The sequence below is a fragment of the Oryzias latipes genome, chromosome 8 (assembly GCF_053564925.1).
Source record: "Oryzias latipes strain Hd-rR chromosome 8, Olatipes_Hd-rR_3.1".
NCBI classification, from domain to species: Eukaryota; Metazoa; Chordata; class Actinopteri; order Beloniformes; family Adrianichthyidae; genus Oryzias; species Oryzias latipes.
In genome coordinates this window covers 9,915,297-9,939,913 of record NC_136244.1, presented here as the reverse complement: position 1 = coordinate 9,939,913, position 24,617 = coordinate 9,915,297, and the positions used below count along the sequence as shown (strand labels likewise).

The 24,617-nt window shown below is 40.0% G+C and overlaps 1 protein-coding gene and 1 long non-coding RNA gene across 4 annotated transcripts in view; one reads left to right on the top strand and one right to left on the bottom strand.

Annotated features, from left to right (window-relative positions):
* Window positions 1-24,617, top strand: part of prkcbb (protein kinase C, beta b) — a 306,409-nt gene that overhangs the window by 8,314 nt on the left and 273,478 nt on the right. For both annotated transcript variants that reach the window (XM_023957697.2, XM_023957696.2), the window contains exon 2: window positions 429-460. In XM_023957697.2, the coding sequence (XP_023813465.1) occupies window positions 429-460 (32 nt within the window). The remainder of the gene's footprint in view (window positions 1-428; window positions 461-24,617) is intronic.
* Window positions 20,280-23,358, bottom strand: LOC111947777 (uncharacterized). 2 transcript variants are annotated; one of them, XR_002873704.2, is made up of 5 exons: window positions 23,231-23,358; window positions 21,680-21,857; window positions 21,442-21,589; window positions 21,172-21,281; window positions 20,280-21,028 (listed from the first exon to the last, which is right to left on the bottom strand). It is a non-coding gene; the product is annotated as an uncharacterized LOC111947777 (long non-coding RNA). The 2 variants fall into 2 exon arrangements; XR_013657725.1 differs by having other exon boundaries at window positions 20,280-20,853.

The window sequence follows — 24,617 nt, the reverse complement described above, 5'->3', positions numbered from 1 at the left end:
GCAAAAGGTGCCTATTTTGAAAAATCTAGAATATGACATATTTTCAGTTGTTTCACACTTTTTTGTTTTGTATATAAATCCACGTGTTTATTCATAGTTTTGATGTCTTCAATGTGAATCTGCAATTTTCATAGTCATGAAAATAAAGAAAATTCTTTGAATGAGAAGGTGTGTCCAAACTTTTGGTCTGTACAACATATATATATATATATATATATACATATATATATATATATATATATATATATATATATATATATATATATATATATATATGTGGGTGTGTGTGTGTTTGGATCTATTGTACATGTGAAAATCCAGACGTTTGTTATTACAAAGCCATACACGAATAACATACATTTCTAGTAGTCTTTGTAGTTTGCAGCCACACTGTGGGTTAATTGTTATTATCTCTGTTTTCTCCACAGGGGTTTTGGCAAGCAGGGCTTCCAGTGTCAAGGTACATCAAATATAAGCACACTCTTACACAAGTTGCTGGTGCGGCATATTATGTATTACCTTTTCTTTCTTGTGAAACCTTCAGTGGCTATTCTTATTGTCTTGTCGTCTCCAGTCTGTTTTTGTCATTTTAACTTTTCATTTTTATCATGAACACAGAACATTGAAAGTTTATAGAAAAATAAAATTTAGAGCAGGGGTGCCCAAATCCAGACCTCGAGGGCTGGCTTCCTCCTAGTTTTCCAGAAACCCTGTCTTATCTGGTGTCAATTACCTGGATCATGTGTGTTTAGCCAATAATGACCATCAATGGCAGGATGATGGGGAAAAAATGTAAGACACTGTGACGGTGTGGGATTTTTGGTGATGAACCAGCAGGGGCCGCGGTGTAACGGTTAAGGACCGGCGGCCGTGTCGCAAATGAATGCAATTACCACGCAGTATTCTTTATTAACAAATAACAGTAACAACTGACTATCTAACAAATGAACTAACTATATAGGTGTTGTAGAACGACTATGTGTATGTGTGTGTTATGATGTTTTGATTAACATATGAAACTTAAGGCCTCAATAGATGTGTTCCTTAGGGTTGGGCGATGTACCTTAAATTGGCAGTTGACGATGTTTGCAGTAAACCATCGGGAGGGGGGGGGCTTAATTTTTCGTTATTATATAATTATTATCCGTTATTTTATTTTATTACTTTTTTATTTTATTTCTCAACTAATGACTCATCCGTGATGATCCAGTATAATCTGAGGGAAGTGAATAGAAAAGAAGTAGTCCGCTCCTGCACTTAATTAGTCAGGTGGAGCGAGCGACCGTGTCTCTAGCAGAGCAGACAGACTTACAGCTGTGTTTGAGGGGAAGGGAGGATGCTTTGTTACGTGTGGGAGACTTAGGATTGTGATCCGTCCCGCAGCTCTACGTGAACGAGCTACCAAAGTGTGTGTCCGGGCAGAGTTCCGACCTCCAGCACACAGCGGCTTTGGGGCGGTGTAAGCTTCAAAGCAGAAATGTCGCTCAGTCCTTAGAAACCGTTCAAGCAATCACATATATTTGTGTTTCCAGTCGTGTTCCGACAAAATAAAGGCTGCTGTTATTCCCACATATTTACGTGCAACCGAGATGCAGGTTGCAGAATTTTCCGCGTGGATTTATGTTCACCCAAAGCTAGTGTTGTTAGCCCGTGTTAGTATACTGCTACGCGGGCTTCTTTCCGGCTCCGTTCTTCAACAGAAAAAGAACTGACCACACGGATAAAAATTCAAATGATGAGCGAACAGGTGCTTCATAATAACCATAACAATAATAAAAGCACGTTTAGAAGATCATCTTGTATATAACCGAGCTGACATATCTATGTATGTAGCCCCTCAGCTGAACTAATTTCTTCTTCCTGTATTTTAAACACTACTGCGGATGTGCGAATGATTTCTTCCGACCGAAAGTGTGACCCATGTGAACGTTTTTTATAATCTAAAAAAGTTTTTCTGGGCCCTTGTACACGGTTGAATTCTAATCCGACCATTGATCCGATCAAGATATTTCGCTATTTCGAGCCTTGGGGGGGGGGTTTAAGCCTTGGGGGGGGGGGTTTACTAGGCAGTGACCCCCCCCCCCCTCCTGTGGTTGCCGTATGGAGTGGGCCCCCCCTCTTTCGGTTTTATTTGCACCTTAGACATGTAGGGCCCTTGGTAGGGGGGGTGCTTGGACATCACTGCCAGCAAGCAGCGGATGTCCTCCTAGCACCCTACCCGCCAATTTTAACCGCACCTTAGACATTTAGGGCCCCTTGGTGGGGAGGGTGAGGGGACGTCACTGTGAGTAATCAGGAGACGTCCCCTTAGTGCCCTACCCGCCAATTTTAACCGCACCCCCCTTAGTACACACACCCCTCCCCCCTCAATATATACATCCCAACATAAACACACACACATGCACACACACACTCTCTCAAACACACATACACGCACACACATTTTGCAAGGAAGGTGGGACCTAGGACCATCTGTCCCCTGCCTCTTCCCTGGTGGGGGGTACGGGCCCCTTTGCAACGGCGGCTGTGTCCCCGGGGTGCTGGCTTCCTGGGCCCGGCGGTGCTCTCTCCGCGCGGTGGGGGGGTTCACATTACATCTGAGCCGGGGGTGTTTGTGTCCCTGGGGGGTGGGTTCTGGTCCTTGCTCCTGAGTGCTGGGCCCCGCCAAATTTCCAACTGTGGCCGAGCCTGGTCGGGCCATATTTACAACACCCCTTGTGGGCCCTCTTTTTTCCCCGGGGTTCCCCCCTCCTGGGCGGGGGCGGCGGGCCCCTGCCTCGCTCCTCCCTGGACCAACCGTTGGCCGGGCGGATGGCTGCCTGGAGTGCGGAGTGGGTCTCCCTTGGGGGGTCCTGGCCCGTACCTGGGGTTGGGGCGGGGGGATGCCCGGAACTCCTGGGTGGTGGTGGGGTGCTCGTCTGGGGCTGTGGGCGTCCTTCTCCGGTGGGGCCCTGCGTTGGGTTCTCCCGGCGCGGCGGGGGGGCTGCTCTCCTGGTTGGGCTGGGGTGGCGCCCTCTTTCCCTCCGTGCCTCCCTGCTCTCTGGCTCTGGGGGCCTTGCGGCGGCCCTGCTGGCCCTGGCCTGGGTGGCGGGCTTGGTCGCCCGGGCGGCGGTTGTTCCCTGCCGGTTCCCGTGTGGTGTTGGGGGGAATCCGGCTGCCGCTGCTGGTGCGGTGGGGGTCTTGGGGTGGGGATGGCTGGGCACTCTCCCTCCTTCTTTTCACGTTCCACCATCCATTTTAGAAGAACATAAACACTCACCTGGGCACAGGTGTCAGCTCAACAGACTGAATGACTGAAATATTTCACACTAGTTGGTTTTAAGGCATAAGTATGCGTGTGAACACTATCTGTTTTGTGTACATGTCGACAGGTGGACATTTTTGCAACTAACAGGTGTGTTTATAACATTTGAGTGTGTGTGTGGACAGGCTCCGCCCTTTTTGTTTTTTTTGTTTATTTTTTACATTTGAACCTTACCATAATGATTAACAACCAGTAAACTTGTTGCTTTATGCTGCTTCATGGTCTTATCCCCCTTCCCCTCCTATTATCACCCCCTACCCCCCCTCTCTCTAACGTCCCTCTTTCTTCTTCCCCTCTTTCCTTTTCCGTCCGGTCCAACACCAAAGATTTTCAGACATGTTTGAAATTAATAAAGTTTGGCCTCAATTACAAAAGGGGTTTATTCAGACATACCTTTGGTTTGTCTGAAGATTAATAACCCCTCTTGTTAAAGTAAAATATGTCCAACCCAAGAGGCCCTCAGCTCTCATCTGTCTGCCTAGCTGTTGGACAGGACAAGTTAAAAAAAAAAAAAAAAAAAAAAAAAAAAACAAGATATTTCGCTCATGTAACGGCGGCTTATGGTGTCGACTCGCAGCGTGGCGGGGACGGGGTATCACGATGGTGTCTCTCCATCGTGAGGTCAGTCACCCATCACGATGGACGATGGTATCGTCCCTCGGCACAACCCTAGTGTTCCTGTAACTGTCAGGCTCAAGTCATTGTGTCAACTGATTGACACTGATCAGACAATGTCAAGACTTTTTGCACTTTTTGTGCTGTACTTGCTCCCACTGCACTCAAAAAATGCCACACTGTTGCAAGAACTTCTTTTTTAAAGGGGGTACTGCCTAATAAAAATACGTATCAAAGTAAAACAAAAAACAAAAAAATAATGAAAAAGTAAACCAGCAAGTCACTTATATATAAAAGGACATTTGTTTACAAACAGACCAGAGTGCAGGGCCCTGTTCCAGAAAGCAGGTTATGTGAGCAGGTTTAGTTGAAGATTAGTTGGTTTCAGAGAAGTGACGAAGCATGGCATGCCCGTTTAAAGTTGATTTAGTGGATGAAGAAGCTCAGATAATACTTTCTTTCCGCTTTGAGAGGGTGATAAGACCACATATCGTTGTTTTGAAGATAAACTTTTTTAATTTGATCTAACTTAATTATTTGCTTCGGTGAAAATAAATCATTTTTTTGAGTCCAGTCAAATTAAAAATAACACATAATTATCAGACATTATTGTTATTGTGCTTTCATTCAAATTAATCCAATTAAGTAGATGTAACTTTAGTGCTGCTGTTATAATGGCACTGCAAGGAATTGTGGGATACCATTTCCTTTGCCTGGACAAATTGAGGTTTAAATGTGGGTTTTTGTCCAAATGTGTTTTGTTGTCTAGCTGTTTTACTCTGTTTTGCTTAGTTATTTTATCCTGTTATGTTTAATTCTTTTTGCACAAAGAGTGCAGAAAGAATTAAACATAACAGGATAATTCTTTCTGCACAATGAGTGAGAGGGTGGGAGAGGATAATCACCAAACCCCTTGTGCTGAATAATGTTGCAAAAGCTGAAGATAAATTCAAAGTCATGATATCTGAATGCAGGCTTCTTAGTTCAAATCCACACTGTGTCATTAATTTTAATATAATAAAAATGAGAATAAATGCGGGCTCGAACTTAGACATATGAGAGTTGAAGAAATACAATAAATTAAGATGGATAAACATTAAATTGAATTGGAGTAATTTGACATTTAGTTAGATAAATATGTACATTTGAGTTGTATAAACAATTGTTAAGTTGAAAAGACATAAGAAATGAGGTTGAATAAACTTAACTCAATTACTTGTTACCAATTGAAGTAATTCATTTCAGTTGGATATACATAATATATTAAGGGTGTAATGTTATGCTAAATTCTCTATACGGTTCGGTTCAGAATTTCATAAGGCTCGGTTCGGTACATTTTGATACGCTACTGCTGTTTAACAAATCTGCCCGATATGAACTGCTATTTTTTGAACTATTATTTTATTGTCATTTATTGTGGGTTTTTGTGTTTGTTTTGCTGCCGAACACCTACATTTCTCCCTTGGGAGATTAATAAAGTTTTTATTTATCTTCTTCTTCTACGTTATTATTATTCTTCCGACAAAAGAGTTGCCTTTTTGAGGCCATTAACATACCCTAAAGCTCACCAAATTTTGCACACGCGTCAGGGGTCGCGAAAAATTTCGTATTTTATGGGAGACCATCATGGGTGCACAAAAACAGCTCGATAGTGCCATCTACAAAGATTGTTTTCGTGAGCCCCATCATATGCTTTAATGTACAAGCTTGATTTTAACAAGGAATGTTCATCAGATGAAAACCTACAAAAAAGTCCCACGGTACCAAGCTGTCACTCGCACAGGAAGTCTGCTACAATTTGTCATTTTTGCTGTATTTTGGTCATTTGCAGGCTTCGTACTGGAACTAACTTTCCCTAAAGATTTGTGAATAATGACTCCAAACTGACCGTGGCGGCGCGTTGAACTTTGAAGTTGTTTCGAATAATAGAAATAATAAGAAAAACAGCCATTACTCAGCCATGCGTAATCTAATCTGATCCAAAATTGATGTGCATGATTGTAGTCTGACTCTGAACACATCTGCAGTGGAAAAATCCGGAACAAGTGTAGCGCCACCTGCTGGCAACAGGAAATGACTTGTTTTACTTGCATCACTGCTCCAAGTGGGATTTTCAACTTTCAACGCGGGGGTGTGGCCGTGACAGAGCGGCAGAGTTGGGCGTCTCGCCATGCACATGTAAGTTGCTCTCACGTGGATATTCTTGTCCGATCTCACTGAAATTAAATAGATTTAACGAAGCTTCCATTCTGAACCCATGGATATGACAATTTTGGACGAGCTCCATAGCGCCACCTAGATATTGAAAAACACAGTTTTTGTCGCATTCTGCCCCATCTTTTCTCTGTGCTTCATCCGATGTGCATAAAATCAAAACTGGAGATACTCAGAAAGGTCTTCTCTCATAATCTGCAGTTTTATGTGTGTGCAACTGACGGTGCCTGCGTAAGCCACTGCCAAAAAGGAAGTGGTTGATTATGTGCACCCAAATTTCATAAAAAATCAGCCGTTTGTCTCAGGAAGCTAGGATTTCAGAAATAGATGCCTCTTATAAACCCTACCTTTGATACGCTGCACTATAGGGCTACGAGATACTTCATCACGTGATTTTGCTTATGAAATTTTGGACTGAACCAATATTTTTATCATAACTTCTGTTTAGGTTATCAGCACCAAACCTTCCCAAGTTATAGGCATTTATGTGCTACTGCTTCCTAAACATTTTCAGAGTTTAAAAAGTTACAAGTGAATTTTGAGTCATTTTTACATCCAAAAAGTCAGAAAAGGTGTTTTTAAGGCAAAACTACGAACACCTATTTTTTTTCATTAATGATCATTCATATATCAACACAAACATTTTAAAAAAAGGGTTAGGGATCTGTGTCCTACTGCCTTCCATATTTTTTTCTGAATTTTAGGTGGAACAGATGAATTTTAAGGATATTTGTACATCACAAAATCTCTGCTGAATCCGTCTGGACTCCAAACAAATATTTGTTATCATAACTTATTTTTCAACTATCGACACCAAACTTCACAAACAGCTGTACGTGTCTGAATGGTCCCAGAATATTTTCACAATTTTAAAACGAACTGGTTAATTTTAAGAATTTTCTTCCTCTTACATGCAAAAGTCTCTCGAAGCCAGGCCTGCTGCAGGGGTCAGGTTGCAAAGGTTTAAAAAATGATGTGTATATATGTAGCACCTTTAAACACCAAACAAATAAAAAATGCTTCCCAATAAAAGCACAATATTCTTGCTATCATACATTAAAAAACCACCCCCTTTATAAATGACATTAAAAGTATATTACCTTACTAGGAGAAACCACGTTGTAATGATCGCAAGCCACAGAACGTTTTTTTACCAGGGGCCATGGTAAAGTGCAATACACTGAGGTTGAATCAGATAGAGGGGAAACAACAGAACTAGTCGGGATTCATTTGTAATTCAATTTATTTATAGAGATTAGTTCGCCCAACTGTTCAAACATAAGTGACATCTGAACCCTGCTTTATTTGTGATCAGCCACGTACGGTGGCGCAGAAGGGTCACAACACAACACATTAACTTTACACACAACACATTAACTTTACACGCAACACATTAACTTTACACACAAAACATTAACTTAACACACCACACATTAACTCACAACACAACACATTAACTCACAACACAACACAATAACTCACAACACAACACATTAACTCACAACACAACACATTAACTCACAACACAATAACTCACAACACAACACATTAACTCACAACACAACACATTAACTCACAACACAACACAATAACTCACAACACAACACATTAACTCACAACACAACACATTAACTCATGGCCCTGAAGGGTCACAACACAACACATTAACTTACCTCACAACACTTTAACTCACAACGGAAGTGCTTTTATTCTGAAATGTCCACTGGGCTGAGCGGCTAACTACTCAACAGAAGGTAATGTCACAGTAAGCTGTGGAGGGAGCACGTTATTGCTACAAGAGAAGCTAGCAGCAGTGTTGCCAGAAACTTTCTCTTTATTAGGATTCTCCTTACACACACAATATGAACGCACACTCCTCACTCCCACCCCTCTCTGTCGCTGCAGGCGCGTTCCTCTCCTTTCTTCCGCTCCCTCCCCTCACACATGCACGTGCGGTCCCCAACACCCGCGCGTGCGCGCGCGCACACACACATGAATGAATGAAAGAAGGCCGGTCCGCTGAAGAAATATTCAATACTGTCCTCCTTTTATTAGTTCAGGAGAAAGAAGAATACACAGCTTTCGTTGAGTTTTTCCCCCTACTGGACTGATTTAGCACCCGATCCGATGATTTTTCAAAATAAAAGATAGTTCAGACTAATAATAAAAGGATTGATAAACACAGACACCGATCCATGTAGTGATCAGACCACCAAACTTTAGCTGGTATCTCCTCCTACACGCAGCCGCAGTGTCAGGCTTTAAAGAACACAATTTCTAAGAGGCGATGCGTTGCACCCCCCTAACAACAGGTTAGATGACAGAGCCCGTTAAGCGTCTCTGCCTGGTGCGTTTACTGAGCTTCAGTATATAGAAGTTCACAGCCACACGGCCTAACGTAGTCCGCTATTATATATTCATGAGGGGGGAAAAAAACCCAGAACCGATCCTAAAACCGCCCAAATCATGAAAACCCGACCAAAAACATTTTTACCCTCAAATTTAGAACCAAAACCGCCCAATCTGGCAACACTGCTGCCATCTTCTCTTGTAGAAAATTCATGCTCCCTCCACAGCTCACTGTAACATTACTTTCTGTTAGGTGGTTAGCCGCTCAGCCCAGTGGACATTTCAGAAAAAAAGCACTTCAATTGCTGCTTTACTTCCGTTGTGAGTTAAAGTGTTGTGAGGTAAGTTAATGTGTTGTGTTGTGAGTTAATGTGTTGTGTTGTGAGTTAATGTGTTGTGTTGTGAGTTATTGTGTTGTGAGTTAATGTGTTGTGTTGTGAGTTAATGTGTTGTGTTGTGAGTTATTGTGTTGTGTTGTGAGTTAATATGTTGTGTTGTGACCCTTCTGGGCCATGAGTTAATGTGTTGTGTTGTGAGTTAATGTGTTGTGTTGTGAGTTAATGTGTTGTGTTGTGAGTTATTGTGTTGTGTTGTGAGTTAATGTGTTGTGTTGTGAGTTAATGTGTTGTGAGTTAATGTGTTGTGTTGTGAGTTATTGTGTTGTGTTGTGAGTTAATGTGTTGTGTTGTGAGTTAATGTGTTGTGTTGTGAGTTAATCTGTTGTGTTGTGAGTTATTGTGTTGTGTTGTGAGTTAATGTGTTGTGTGTTAAGTTAATGTGTTGTGTGTAAAATTAATCTGTTGTGTGTAAAGTTAATGTGTGTGTTAAGTTAATGTGTTGTGTGTTAAGTTAATGTGTTGTGTGTAAAGTTAATGTGTTGTGTTGTGACCCTTCTGGGCCACCGTAGCCACGTGATCTGTTGTAGTTGACATACGCCCCGAAACATTGTGCCGAACCACTCTGCTTGACAACGGTGAAACAAGCACAGAAGCATCCGTGTCAAAAGGGTTATCCCTAGTGAACACCGTGGGCTAAATGTGCGTTCAGCGTGTTCTTGAATGTGCCTCACATGCTTTGGCCAAGGCCTTCACTTCCTGTTTAAGAGTTGGGCGTAAAGTTTTGTTGTTATCCTCCAATTTAACTCTTTAACAGCAGAGATGTTGCTAGTGACACCTAAACCAGCTGATTTACATTGATTGCGTAATCACTTCTCTACTGTTAAGTGTTGCAAAGCTGCTTTTCTGCGCTGCAGAATCCACTGGAATTACATTGACTGCAGACACAGTGTTACTGTAGTTGCATACGAATGTCAAGACTAGAGCTAAACCTCTAGCGTTAAAGGGTTAAACCAAGTAGTTGTTTTTTTGTGAATTACTTGTCAAAACAAAATAAACATGCACAGCCCCTTTGGTGACCATCATTGTTGTCAAAGGAACAATATTTACATGCTGCACGTCTTACATGTCATATATTTTGGCATATCTTTGGCATAACTTAATCTTCCAAAAGGATTAACCTTCCAAAAGGATTAACCTTGAAAACTTATTTTTACCCTATTGGGATAGATTTGCATAAGATTCCTGTGTTTGTTATCCAGCAGTTCAGTTAGTCTAGGATAAAGAAAATCTATTTCTTCAATTTTGTTGAGTTTGTAATGTATTTAGACACTGAAAAACACTGATGTGTTGATTAAAAATTCTCTTAAAAAATTCTTTTGAGGTGACTTGGATGTTTTGGGGTATTTCCCTGCTTCTGAAACAGCCATAAAATCATCGCCTCTCGCAAAAGACATTACATGTGTTGCACTTAAATTAGTGTTGAAAAAGGTACCAATAAGATCAGGCTAAATGCCACTACCACTGATGGGAGATAAGGTTAAAGGTTATAGTTAGCTCATTTCACTTAGGCAATGCCGTCACTTCCTGGAGCAGTGAGGTGCTCTGAGGCTTCTTGTGGTTTCATCTACATAACACACTTCACATGCCTTTCCTATTTTGACTACAATTTACATTTTCTTCTCAGTGTTTCTTCTTTTCTTTTAGACCATCTTTCTTCCTCTTGTTCATTGCAGCGTTCAGCAGCAACAAACTCTACGCACTCCTCCCGCCACAGACAACAATCCGAACACACGAACATGGCAAAAAAGTTTTTTGTTTTTGTATTTTTATTCAATTTGCTTGAAGTCTTTTTTTTAAACTGCTGTATTAATAGCCAGTTGGTTGTTCAAAGATTTTTTTGTCTCTTAGCAACAGGGAAACACTCAAAATCCAACCTTCAATATGCTGTATGAAAAAGGTGCTGTTCCATCAGGGAAGTGGGGGTGGGGGTGCTGGAACAGGTGCAAAAACCACGACAACCTGTCGTGAAGCCGTAGTACCGGCTGTCGTTTACTCAGTCGAGTTGTGGAAGAGGTCCTCCCACATTATCCTGTGCGGTTTTCACCACCCGGGCCAAGTCCATCCTGTCTTGAGTAGTACAACTCCCATACCACACCGTAGCACTCAGACAGAGGATGCTTTCTATGGTGGCTCTGTAGAATTTTCCTAGTAGTCGCGTTGAGAGTCCAGTCCTCTTAAGCTTCCTAAGGAAGAAGATTCTCTGTTGAGCCTTTTTCATCAAGTGGGATGTGTGCAATGACAAGGTGAGGCCATATGAGATGTGGTTCCCCAGGAACTTGATGTGGTCCACCCGCTCCACCTCCTCCCCATGAATGAGGAGAGAGGTATGTATCACCTTCTTAGACCTTCTGAAGTCAACAATAACCTCCTTGGTCTTGGAGGTGTTCAGGACAAGGTTGCTGTCGGCACACCATCCTATTACGTGCTGGATGTCCTCTCTGTAGTGAGTCTCATCATTGTTGGATATGAGACCTACTACGGTTGTGTCATCAGCGAACTTAACAACCATGTTTGTAGGATCAATAGAAAAGCACACACACATCTTTGATTACGAATCGATGGGCAGGTTAACTAATGTCACCATTGGCTAATGAATCTGTCAATCAAACTCATAAGCAAAACAGGCGTGCTCACTTTCAGCCAATTGAATGGCCTCTTAGACATTGCTTTCACACAAGTGACGAAAAAAGCCCCGCCCATCTTTGATTCTGTACCGGTCGGTCGTTAGCATGTTAGCTTTAGCATGGCTCCTGTAGGTTTATTGTCTTCGTTCTTCAAAAATTACTGGCTTGTGCAACTTTCTTGTGGACTTTGAAGCAAGGCAACAGTGGTTGAATGCAGTTGCAGTGAATGCAGAGAATTGTCTCCTGGTGATGGGATTTGCAATGAATGTTTCACTCAGGATAGATGCTAATACTTTATCCTTATTAGCTATGATGCTAGAGTCATCCAACACCAGTATATATGTTTTTAAAAAAAAAAAATTATTTGTCTGAATTAAATTATTATATATCTTTTACAGAACGATTTGTGTATGTTTAGTCTGTTTTAATGTCATAAAGTTCTTTTTTTTTACAATCTTTTTGCTTTGTGGTTGTTTGTGCTAAAAAACGTCCACACTTTAGATGAGGTGCTGCAAAACAATTAATAAACTATTAACAAAGTCAATTAATACATTTGTAAAGCTTATAAGCAGTTTAGTAATATGGATTTAGAAGACAATGGTCTGATGTTAGATGTTAATAAATCTTATTAACACTTTCAGGTATTTGCAAGACATCTATAATGCTAATGCCAAAATGCTAATAAATATCTTACTAGCATCTTACACATTAATAAAGCCTATTAATTTGTTAAGTTAGTTAATAAAACTTATTAAGCCTATGAACACTTAGGCTTGTGTGAGACATCTATAATGCTAATAAATATCTTACTAGAACCCCAAACAATAAAAATACTTCTTAATTTGTTAACAAAGGTTGTTAATAAATCTTATTAAGCTTATTAACACTGACAAATTTGTTAGGCACCTATAATATCAGTAAATGCATCATTAACATCTTGAAAACATCCTAATAATAATGCTTGTAAATGTGTTAACTAAGTAATTTAATAAACCTTATTAGACTTATTGTACTAATAAATGTCTTACTAACACCCTATAAATTCATTTATAATGCTTGTTAATGTGTTAACAAAGTTTGTAAAGGAATCTTAATATAAAGTGTTACCAAAATGTTTTAGTATTCAAGTAAATTGTAAATAAAGTTGAGACAGTAAATATGGCAATAGTACATGACCTACATATAATTTTTGCCACTAAGCAGCATTTACTGATTAAAAACAACACCTGTTTCCATCTCAAGCAGGTGGAAATATTTATTCATGCAACAGTTAATTCCACTACTGTATTTTTATTGTAGTGACTGACAGAACTAATGACCACTACCATGAACTAAAAGAAAAAATGTAAACAAAAACTCAGTGGAATTAGCTTTTGCAATGCAGAAAGTGTGCATTTTGGTCTAATTGTGAAATGCCGTTAAGAAGTTGTTTTTTGTGAACACAGATGAATGTTGCACTCTCCACATTTGAGTTTAGCTCTTTAATCCTAAAAATCTTTAGTATTGGCGCTCATTTACCACCAGTGTCCCTTAGCATCTATGATGTGGACTTCCTGTGCAGGACTTTGGCTGGACCTCAGCGATTCTTCCTCTCAAACTGCCATTCAACAGATAGCTTCAGCACTAGTGGTTTGTAATGTTAATGATGCATCTCATCAGTCTTCATTGATACTGCTCCTATCAAATCAAACTTTATTTATAAAAAAGCACTTCTAATACCGTGTGCAACTCGAAATGCATTGACATTTAAAACAGCAAAAAAAAAACCATACACAATATTACAATAAAAACCCAACCCACTCTTCCCACTCCCCTCCGTCAACACGTAACACATGACCCCACAAACAATGAAAACTTTAAAAAGTTACTTCTAAAATAAATTGAAACTGCTTGGCTCTGCTGTGAGGAAAGAGTATTTGGAAATCTCTTTCATACCAGGAGCCAGCGTGGCCATAGGAACATTGCCACAGTGCCCACCCAGACCAGGACTGCAAGGGGGTCCACTTCACAGCTGTGAAGATGCAACGTTAAACTCCAGCCGCCCCAGCTAGGGCGACAACCGCGGCAACAACCACCAACCAAGTCAGCAAGTCCTGGCAGATTAGATCCCCACAAGAAACACTTGGGCTAAAATCATAAAAATATGCTACAATTAAGTACATAAGTTATATTATATATATAAATATAAATATATATATAATATTATATCTTCTTTCTCTTTCGGCTTTTCCCATCAGGGGTCGCCACAGCGAATCATCGTTTTCCACCTCACTCTATCATGGACATCTTCTACCCTAACATTAGCCAACTTCATGTCCCCTGTTAAGACATCCATATATCTCCTCTTTGGCCGTTCTCTTGCCCTCCTGCCAGGCAGCTCCATCTCCAACATCCTTCTACCAATAGATCCACTATCCCTCCTCTGAACATGTCCAAACCATCTCAGTCTGGCTTCTCTGACTTTGTCGCTAACACAGGCAACATGAGCCGTTCCTCTGATGTACTCGTTCCTTATCCTGTCTAACCTGGTCACTCCTAAGGAGAACCTCAACATCTTCATCTCCGCTACCTCCATCTCAGCCTCTTGTCTCTGTCTCACTGCTACCGTCTCTAACCCATAGACCAGAGCTGGTCTCACCACTGTCTTGTACACCTTTCCTTTGAGTCTTGCTGACACTCTTCTGTCACACAACACTCCTGACACTTTCCTCCAACCGCTCCAACCTGCCTGCACTCGCCTCTTCACCTCTTTTCCACACTCCCCATCACACTGAACTGTTGACCCCAAGTACTTAAACTCCTGCACCTTCTTCACCTCAGCCCCCTGTAACCTAACGTTTCTACCTTGATCCCTCTCGTTCAGACACATGTATTCTGTCTTACTACGACTGACCTTCATGCCTCTTCTTTCCAGAGCAAACCTCCACCTCTCTAGCTGTTCCTCCACCTGCTCTCTACTCTGACTGCACATTACAATGTCATCCGCAAACATCATTGTCCAGGGAGATTCCTGTCTTACCTCGTCTGTCAGCCTGTCCATCAGCATAGCAAACAAAAAGGGCTCAAAGCTGATCCTTGGTGTAGTCCCACCTCCACCTTGAACTCCTCTGTCTGACCTACAGCACATCTCACCACCGTCATACTTCTCTCATACATGTCCTGAACTACTCTGACATACTTCTCTGCCACTCCAGACGACCTCATACAGTACCACAGCTCCTCCCTCGGCACCTTGACATAAGCCTTCTCTAAATCTACGAACACACAATGCAGCTCCTTCTGACCATTTCTGTACTTTTCCATCAACATTCTCAAAGCAAAAATGGCATCAGTGGTGCTCTTACGGGGCATGAAACCATACTGCTGCTCATAAATCTCCACCTTCTTCCTAAGCCTGGCTTCCACTACTCTTTCCCACAGCTTCATTGTGTGGCTCATCAACTTTATTCCTCTATAGTTGCTGCAGTTCTGCGTGTCACCCTTGTTCTTAAAGATCGGGACCAGGACGCTTCTCCTCCATTCCTCAGGCATCTTCTCACTCTCTAGAATCCTATTGAACAACCTCGTTAGAAATTCCACTGCTGTCTCTTCATCCTTTTCAGAGTCTTCCTAACCTCATCCTTTCCAATCTCTGCTACTTCCTGCTTCACAACAACCACATCTTCCTCCCTTCTTTCCCTGTCATTTTCCTCATTCATCAGCTCCTCAAAATACTCCTTCCATCTTTTCTGTACACTCTCCTGGGTTGTTAGCACCTTTCCATCTCTGTCCTTAATCACCCTTATCTGTTGCACATCCTTCCCATCTCTGTCTCTCTGTCTGGCTAGCCTGTACAAGTCCTTCTCTCCTTCCTTTGTGTCTAACCTGTCATATAGCTCATCGTAAGCTTTCTGTTTGGCCTTTGCCACCTCTCTCTTCACTCTACGCTGCGCTTCCTTGTACTCCTGTCTACCTTCCTCAGTCCTTTCTACATCCCACTTCCTTTTAGCCAACCTCTTCCTCTGGATGCATTCCTGTACTTCCTCATTCTTTCTCATTCCACCACCAAGTCTATATATATAATATTATATAAAAACAAAAATTAAGAATAAGAGGAAATGCATAAAAAAATTCTAAACATAAACTAATATGTACTGTAATTTATAATTATAAACCGCTGCTTTTGTCACACGCTTTCAACCCTGCAGCTTGTTCAATGATGCGGCTAATTTATGCATTTTTTCTAACAGCCGCTAGGGGCGCTCGAGCAGAAAAAGTAAGCGTGAGACTGGGTGAATAAGGTATATGTGTGTCACAAGTTTATTTTGAGTTCCCACTCAGTTGGCTGCACTGGGGGGCTTTCCGTGTCCCAAACAACGCACACACGAACAGTTTCAGAGGGGATGAGAACATATTCTCTTTTCCGGCATCAAGCCCATTTGTTTTGACACAACCACAAGCAGCCAAACAGCATGGACCTCACTTATGCTCTTAGGCCCCTCAGTCATGGTGCAACAAAAAGAAACACCCATGCTCAGTCCTATTTTGGCTGCATCCCACAATCCCTTGCTGCCCTACATGCACGTGACCGTGAAAAAATCCACCATCACCAACTGGTTTGGAAAAGCCGGTCTGCTGCGTGACGGAGAGGACAGCGCAAGCTCAGGACTGAATTTGCCTCAGGATGAGAGTGACACTGACAACGACAACGAAGGAGAGACTGAGTGTGTGGCGAAGAATATCTGACGCTATTCGAATCCGACACTGAGGAGGAAGACTTCCATGGTCTCAGTGCACATGAGGAAGATGAGGAAAGCTCTAAGTGAGTTTTTTTAGATCAGCCCTGTTAGCGCTGTGTTATGGTGTGTCACTGTTGTGGAAGAAAACTCCCGTCACTCCCAGCACGCGCTGCGCAGCACTTGCATCTGCGCGCCGATAAGTTACTGCTGGACAACACAGTGACACCACACTCTGATCTAGGCACCGTTTGGAAAGAAAAGCTCAGGTATATCATTGAAACTTTGAAAACTCGTTCTGTGTACTGTCTTTCTTTGTAAATATATCATGTGTTGAACCTTTTCTGTGATTATGTTTTTTCTTTCTGACCGTGCTTGGAAAATGCAAGGGGAGATCCTCTCCGCCGAAGCTGGATCTTCCTTCGGTTGTTCAATTCCCGTTCGGACCCTCAGAGCCTCCAAAGTGGGTTAACAAAGAATCATTCATCTTCTTCTGGGGGAAACCATTTTTTGTTACAGTTCTCTTTCACTCTGTATAACAAACATAAACACAGCTCTTGCTCTCACCTCTCTCCCCTCTCCTACCCTCTCCCTATAACTCCCTCTTGCGCTGCACGTGCGCTCTCCTCCTCCTTCTTACACACTTCAGCACATACACATCCTCAATCTACAACACATGTTTCAATTTGGGCACATGCAGCTTTTAGACAGGTGCGGTGGCCTGGAACTTCTGTTCTGGGTCCTTGGACTAATGTTGACGTCACATTATGTGATTGGCTGTCCGTTGGTCCGATGACGTGTCAGTTAGTTATTGGTCTGGACAAATTACGATACTACCATAGAAGAAGAAATTACTTATTATATAAGTCTGTGGTATACAGAGCTCCGACATAGACCGAGATTATCTTCTAAACGTGCCTTTATTGTTGTTATGATTATTATTGAATGCTTGTTAGATTATAGTTTTTTTAATCCCTGCGCTCAGTGCTTTATTATTGGCAGAACGGACCCGGAAGAACAACATTTAGCCGTGCTAACAACATTTTCAGCCACGGCTGAACTTAAATTGGAATAACAAGCGGATTGTGGCAAAATCTCTTTATAAAAATTACAAAGAATATTGTCAGACACAATATATGAGGGAAAATAACTTTAGGTTACAAAAGGAAACGTGAAATGAAGATTTGTTGAGCCCGAGCAGACTTCGATGTATGTAGTTTGTCCAAGTGGGGTGACCGTAGTGTGACGTTATCTTCAGTCGAAAGGAAGTTCCAGGCCGAGTGGTTATGGTACCTACAGCGGCTTATGTATGTAAAAAAGGATTTATCCTTTAAAAATGTAATGGGTGCGGCTTATAATCTGGTGCGCTCCATAGCCCGGAAATTAAGGTATTAAAACTAGTGGAATAAGCAAGCAGATAAGATCTACTAAAAGCTAAATCAAAAAATGGGTCTTGAGCTCTTCTTAACAACCTCTACGGTCTCTGCTGACCTAAGGTTAAATAAAAGAACCAAAATTATGTTAAAAGAATTTTAAAATCTATTCTGAAATGCACAGGGAGCCAATGTGGCGATTTTAAAATGGGTGTAATGTGTTCTCTTCAGTATAAATTCACCAAATCTCCCAACATCTTGCACGTTCCTGGTAAGTAAGGGGAGAAAATGCGGCGGGAGCGTCAGGTTTCTAAACACACGTTTGGACAAGCGTTGAGCAGTGACTTTAACTCAGTTTGAAGCAAAAGCAAAGGATATGAATTGTGACAAAGGATATGACAACCAAACAATTGATTTAAATAAAGTGCGTGGAGGGAGGAGGGGGGGAAGTCCGTGGCACACGTCTGTGCAAACCCGGGGCTAGTGATCCGTACGGATCACGCATCATCCATGCACCCCTAGTAGCTTCTCCTGGGATTCGGTGTCAGAACATGTAAAAAGTGAATTAAACAAAACGCTCAGAAAGATTACTCTTCCGGCATCAGCACTTCAGCTAAAGCTGTTTTCGGAAAAGTCCCGCCCCTTTTAACTGTTTCCGCCAATCATTCTTGGTGGCTTAATCACACGTCATCAGTCTGACCAATCAGAAGTTCTTAAAGTCTTCAGTTCCTTGTTCCGATTCTGCTCATAAAGTTGCTTAGTTCCAACAAAAAGACCAGCTAAAGCTCATATTTAGTGGTGTAGCTTTCTGCGGGATCCGGTGTCAGACCGTGGAAAAAGTGAACAAAACAATGAAGCTCTGAGACGCTAGTCTGTCTGCGTTACATCTCTTATGATGCATTGGGTTAAAGTGACAGTGTCTCAGTGCACAATGAGTCTCTCCTCTTAAACGTCTTGAAACAACAACAAACACACATCAAACAGTTTTAAAATCTTCTAACTTAACTTTTATTGCATCTATTAGAAAGAACCTGCTGCAACTTCCAGCTTTTTCTGCCACAATTATCACAAAAATGCAAGTGAGATTGTGGAGGGGCTGTAGATCAATACAGACTGAGTTTTTCCTTTTTTTATTTTTTTAAATTTTTGGATGCTGTTGTGCCGCGGGATTTTTGTCAAGCTTAAAGTGTGCTTTGGCTCAAAAAAAGGTTGAAAAACACTGTCCTAGACCAATTTTTATCATGTATTTAACAATTGGATTTGTAGTTTTCTTAGTCAAGTTAAAAATCGTACCTAAGCAAAGGTAATATGGCAATGGTAAATCTAGACCAATAGATTCCATTTCTTTCCACTGGGGGGCCTCAATAGTTTCAAAATAAAATTTTATTGATCTTATTTGTGTAGCCCAATGATACCAAATTATATTTGGACATTTTAACCCACCCTGGTTATATGGCAGTTGCATTAAAGATAATCAAAATCGTGCTTTATCATTTTTCCAAATAAATGCAACAATTTTTTTTTTTTTGAAAAAAAATTATCAGGAGGGGACAGTGGCAAATTTTGAAACACATACAACATTTTGGGAAGAATACTCATTTTTATAACATTGATTCTTCCAATCAAGGACAGCGGTAAGGGCATCCACCTTTCAACAGACACTGTAGTTTCATTTTTCAAAGATTCATAGTTAACCCTAACAACATCATTTAGTTTACGTCGGATTTCTATACCTAAATATGTAAAATGATCCACGAGTTTAAATGATAGAGCCTGCGAGTTAGGATTGCTAGCTTGTTTTTCATCAACTACTAGAATGGAGGACTTTGTTTTGTTGACTGTATAACCAGAGATCTTGCCAAAGTCTTATATCAATTTTAAGACAATTGGAATAGTTTTACTCATGTTTGAGATGAATAGGATAACATCATCTGCATACAATGCAATTTTGTGTTCCTCATGCCAGATAGTTATTCCTGCTATATCATTATTTTATTTAATGGCAATTGCTAAAGGTTCAATTACCAATGTGAAAAGGAGGAGCGACAAAGGGCAACCTTGTCTACATCCTCTCTTTATCGTAATCGGCTGTGAGACATTTTTGTTCATCACCACCTCAGCAGTAGATTTCAAGTACAGCAAACGCATCCATTTTAGGAAGTTTTCGCCATACCCAAATGGTTGTAAAACGTTAAAAAGATAAGGCCATTCAACCTTATCAAAAGCTTTTTTCCAAAGATAAGAAGTCTTTACACTGCAAAAATTGACTGTCTAAATACAAGAAATTTAGACTTATTTTTAGATTATATTGTCTTAAAACAAGTGAAATTATCTGCCAGTGGGGTAAGATAATTTCACTTGATAAGATATCTTAAAATAAGAAAAAATATCTTGGCTTTTAGAAAGAGAGAAACAACTCAAAATTAGTAGTAAAATACTCATTTCAAGCACTATTTTTTAGGTAAAAAAGTCTCAAAACTAGTTTATAAATTCTTCTTTGACAGTTGTTTATTACTCACTTTGAGTAAAAATACCCTAAAACTAGATAACCGTAAGAAGATATGCTTTTAATTCAAGAGTTATTATACTAGAATTAAGACTTATTGCTAGCTGAATTAAAGCTAGTATTGTGTAATTACTAGCTTTTGTAGCTCAAACCAAGACAAGAAAAATACAAGCATACAGGATTAGTATACTTAACAATATTTATTTATATTGCTTTTTTCAAAATTGCTTTGAATACACTGTTAACATAGAATACTTCTGCTTCTACAAATACAAAGAACTGCTTGAAGCATTTCAACATAAAATTTAACATAGGTTTACAGCTAAATCTTAATGAACGCTGATGCAGGCCATACTAGTAAATAATCTGAGGTTAAGAGAAATAAGAAAAAGAGTGTCTCTGGTTAACATCACCAAACAAGGCATTCATTTCTCACCGTGAGAGCTCTACCACTCAGTAAAAACGTTTTACTCTGCCAAAACTTTTTTTATGAACTTGTGGTGTCCCGCTCGTGAATATTGTCCTTCAATATTTCTGTCTGACTGACAAAGTAGGGTTGCCACAAACTTGGGATGGGTAAGATGAAAGGTGTAGTGGTAAGCCAACAGATAAAACAACCTATGGCCAAGATCTTCTTTGGCAAAGGTGGTGATGGGAGTTTCTCCACTTGCCACGAGACAGCAGGACCCATCAAAGAGCAACACCGTGCTGGAGAAAGATCTCTTCTCCAGGTATTTGGCAGGATCATCTGTTGGCTAAAGATAAAAATAATTAGGGTAAAACAGTTTATGTTGTAACTTTTACTAAAAATGTTTTGTTAGTAATAATGAAACATCACTAGGGTCGTATTTGCCATTTTGAAAATTAATATAATTTTTGTAGATGCTTGTATTTAGGCTTTTTAGGTGTCATTAACACCATTTTGCATATCTAGTGGCAGAAAAAAACCCAGAAATAAATGCTGGGATCCTCACATTATTCCTTCCAGTCTCTACCCACAGTTATTACAGACCATCAGAGACAAACAAAAATCAAGCACAAAATCAAAGTTTCAAATGGGAACAAAAACTCACCTCTAGAACATGCAGCAATGCTTCACTAGCATGTGCCAGTTTCTTCAGGGGTGAAGTTGGAGATGGGAAAAGCGTTGGGAGTGCTCTGAAGAGTGCAACGTTGTGTTCAACTAAAATAGAACAATATAATAGAATAACTCAGTTATTAACTTCATTTTCAGCTTAATGTTGAGTTTACATTAAATTGAATATCAGTTTGCATAATAACAACGCAATTCTGACCAACACCTCTGAAAACATTATGCAAAAAAAGACAGTAAAATGAGTTACCTCCACTTAAGTTCATGGGAGGCTTCAACACTTTTTTCCAAACTCTGTAAAACTGCACTAGTGAGCAGAAGTCTTCCCATCTGTCCTGTACTTGACATCTGAATTTGCCGTTTCCCATATCCTGGATCCACCGCAGCTCCTCCATCACCTAAAACACAAGTAACATACAAAAATGCCTCCTTTGTAAAGATGGGCGGTGGGGGGAACAACCAATCAAAAACACAAGTAAATTGCTTACATGATGAAGCTCCTTGAAACATGGATATGCCTCCAGAATCTTTGTAGGTCTATCATCTTCTTTTAGGACATCACTTTCAATGAAGGCTTTTCTTGACTGAAATCCGAGGTCAAGGATCTGGCAGACAGCATCTTGGTTTGGTTTTGGTTCTCTATACATCTATCGAGGCTATCCGTTTCTGCCAAAATGAAAAATAAAAATCAGTGAAGATATCAGACATATTCTGAATTATACAATGGGTTTTAGCCGACATGAACTGTTATACCTCCATTATTTATTAGAGCAACATAAATGAGAAAGCATCTTACACTGCTGTATATAAAAGCTTGTTTACAATGTAAACAACAATAGCTGTAAACAACAATAGCTGTAATGTCTCAATATCAACAATATCAATGTCACAATATCAATATCCAATGGTATAAGGATAATTAAGGTAGGTCAAAAAAATAAGAAAAGGTAAAGCATTTTAAGTGATCACATAGAGGGCATAATTTTATTCCTGAAGGAAACAGCAAAACAACAACATACGGTATTTGCGATCTGAATCAAAGATACGAGTTCTTAGTGTCATAACCTTCTCATAACTTGTCTAATCCAAGTAAGGGAGGTATCATTGCAAAGCTAGTCAGAGAACTACATGAATTAAGGTTGATATCAAATCCATTTTTACTTCATTATCAACAAATAATAAGTAATTACGAATATAACCAAAAAGATTGTACAGTTCAATTAAGCTAAACAGATGCTGTGAGGCAGAGTAAACACTGAAATCTTCTTCATGGCATATATAATGTTTATAAAATGATCCATTTAGCTGACCAAAAAAACCTTTGGAAACAGATATCCTATTTACACTATTTTCCTTTTACATTTTAACTTTTCAAGTTAATAAATAAGAGAGATTCCAGACTCGTTTCCTGGGTTTGAACTATCATGTGGCTCTATGTGTAAAAATACTTTGAAGTACTTTTAAAAGTCATTATTGATTTTTATAAATAAATAAAACAATAATAAAACTGCTGTTTTAATTATTTATTTATTATTTTATACCACAATCCAATAGTATTTCATTAAGCTACGGTTGCTCCTTTATGTTTGTAGACATTGGTTGCAGCCGATCAGTTTACTCAAAACCAGTCACATGACTTCATGTCCCAGCATTCACTTCTTGGACGGAGCCTTGCAAACGGGGGGAACAGCACCTGCTCGCTTTTGATTACTGATTAAATTTCCGGGAGGTGAAGATAACTACAACAAAAAATATTAGCCTGCATGTATAGTACGCACCGATCTAGTGACGCTCATTCATAAAACGGAGAAAACACTGCAGCCTCGCGTTCCTCTAAATGGAAGAAATTCTGGTGGCTAAGCTAGGTCATACGAACATGCCTAGAAGAGACGGAATGCCGCTCTGCTACTGGCTGCCTCGTCACACTTGACGACTAGCTTGGATACCTAGCTGTCATTAGGCTTCGGGGAACAATATTTGTTCACATTGAGTGAAGTAATAATATTTAATAAAATAAAAATAGTCTCAGAAAAACTTACCGAACAGGCTATCAGAAGGGTCTGGTTCAAAGTGGCTGCTGCTTTTCCCTCTCTTTCCAACCGTCAGGACAGGCGCAACCAAATGACTTGAGGGGGGTGGGGGTGAGAGGGTTACTGCAAAACATGTACCTTTGTCCACAAAGTTGTATGATGTAATTAGAAGATATTATACACACTACTTTAAAACTCACCTCTATTATTGTTGTATGGTAATACTAGGGAAAATAAATTTTGTGTTATTTCTGAAACCCTCCCGTCCCCCCATTCCCTTCTTAGCTGGTATTGACCGCAGGAGGAAAAGGAGTACCGTATGTTCATGTTATTTCAGACTTTGAGATAGTCCAGATTGTTTTTGCACCCGTTTTACGAATGCAGAGCGTATTAAGACTTACAAATCTGATTGAACAGCATCTGAAACGATTAAAGCCATTGTTTCCTTAGAAAACTGTAATTCCTAAGCAACACTGCCTTTGCATCTCCCTGTTAAAAGTATTTATCTTGGTTGTTTAGACATATGTGTATTATGTTTGAGTCAAAGCACATTTTTTAAACAATGGTCATCTAAACTAAACTTCAGAAATGTCTGTTAATCACTTGTCAACCATAATCAGCTTTTTGAATGCTGTCAAAATGATATCAGCACAGAGCATCCCATATATTTTTACATGAGAAGGAGTTGGGCCTTGTCTCAGAAATAATTAATTTGGAACACATTACAGGAAAGATTGGAAGGTTTTGTGACAGTGGTGTTCTGTTACTGATTTGCACAAGGGTTATCCCTTTTTCTATCTATCTTAGATGACCCCCCCCCCCCTTCCATTGACATGTTCTCCCTACCATGACAAAGGTGGAAAGATTTCATGTTATCCATGGACACCAGTGAAGATCAAAAATCATTGAAGAAAAAAGGTTCAGAGCACCGTCTAGTTGGTCTAGATGACCCAACTCCTAATGTTAAAGTGCCTAGGATAGCACAAGGGTTACAGAACAGGTATAGCAATATTACTTTTCTTAACAGCTTTGTTGCTGTTGCAGTGTTCAAGTCCACATGTTACTAGGTCTTGAAACAAGTCTTTACAGCTAAAAGTGGTCACAAAATAAAAATTCAAGCCTCTGCGAGTAATTTATCTTGTTGTACATGTAAAATGACTAATTTTAGCCTTTATAAAACTAAGTAAGAAATAAAGGACTAATAATCTTGTAACAAGATTAATAATCTAATGAATTCTTCTCTTGCATAGTAAATTATTCTTAAAACAAATTTTAAATGATTATCGGACTAAATTTAAGATTATAATTCTAGGTTAGAAACTTCATTTTTGCAGTGTATCTGTGGCATTATCTAACCCATAAATAAGATTAAGAATCCTCCTAATGTTATAAGACC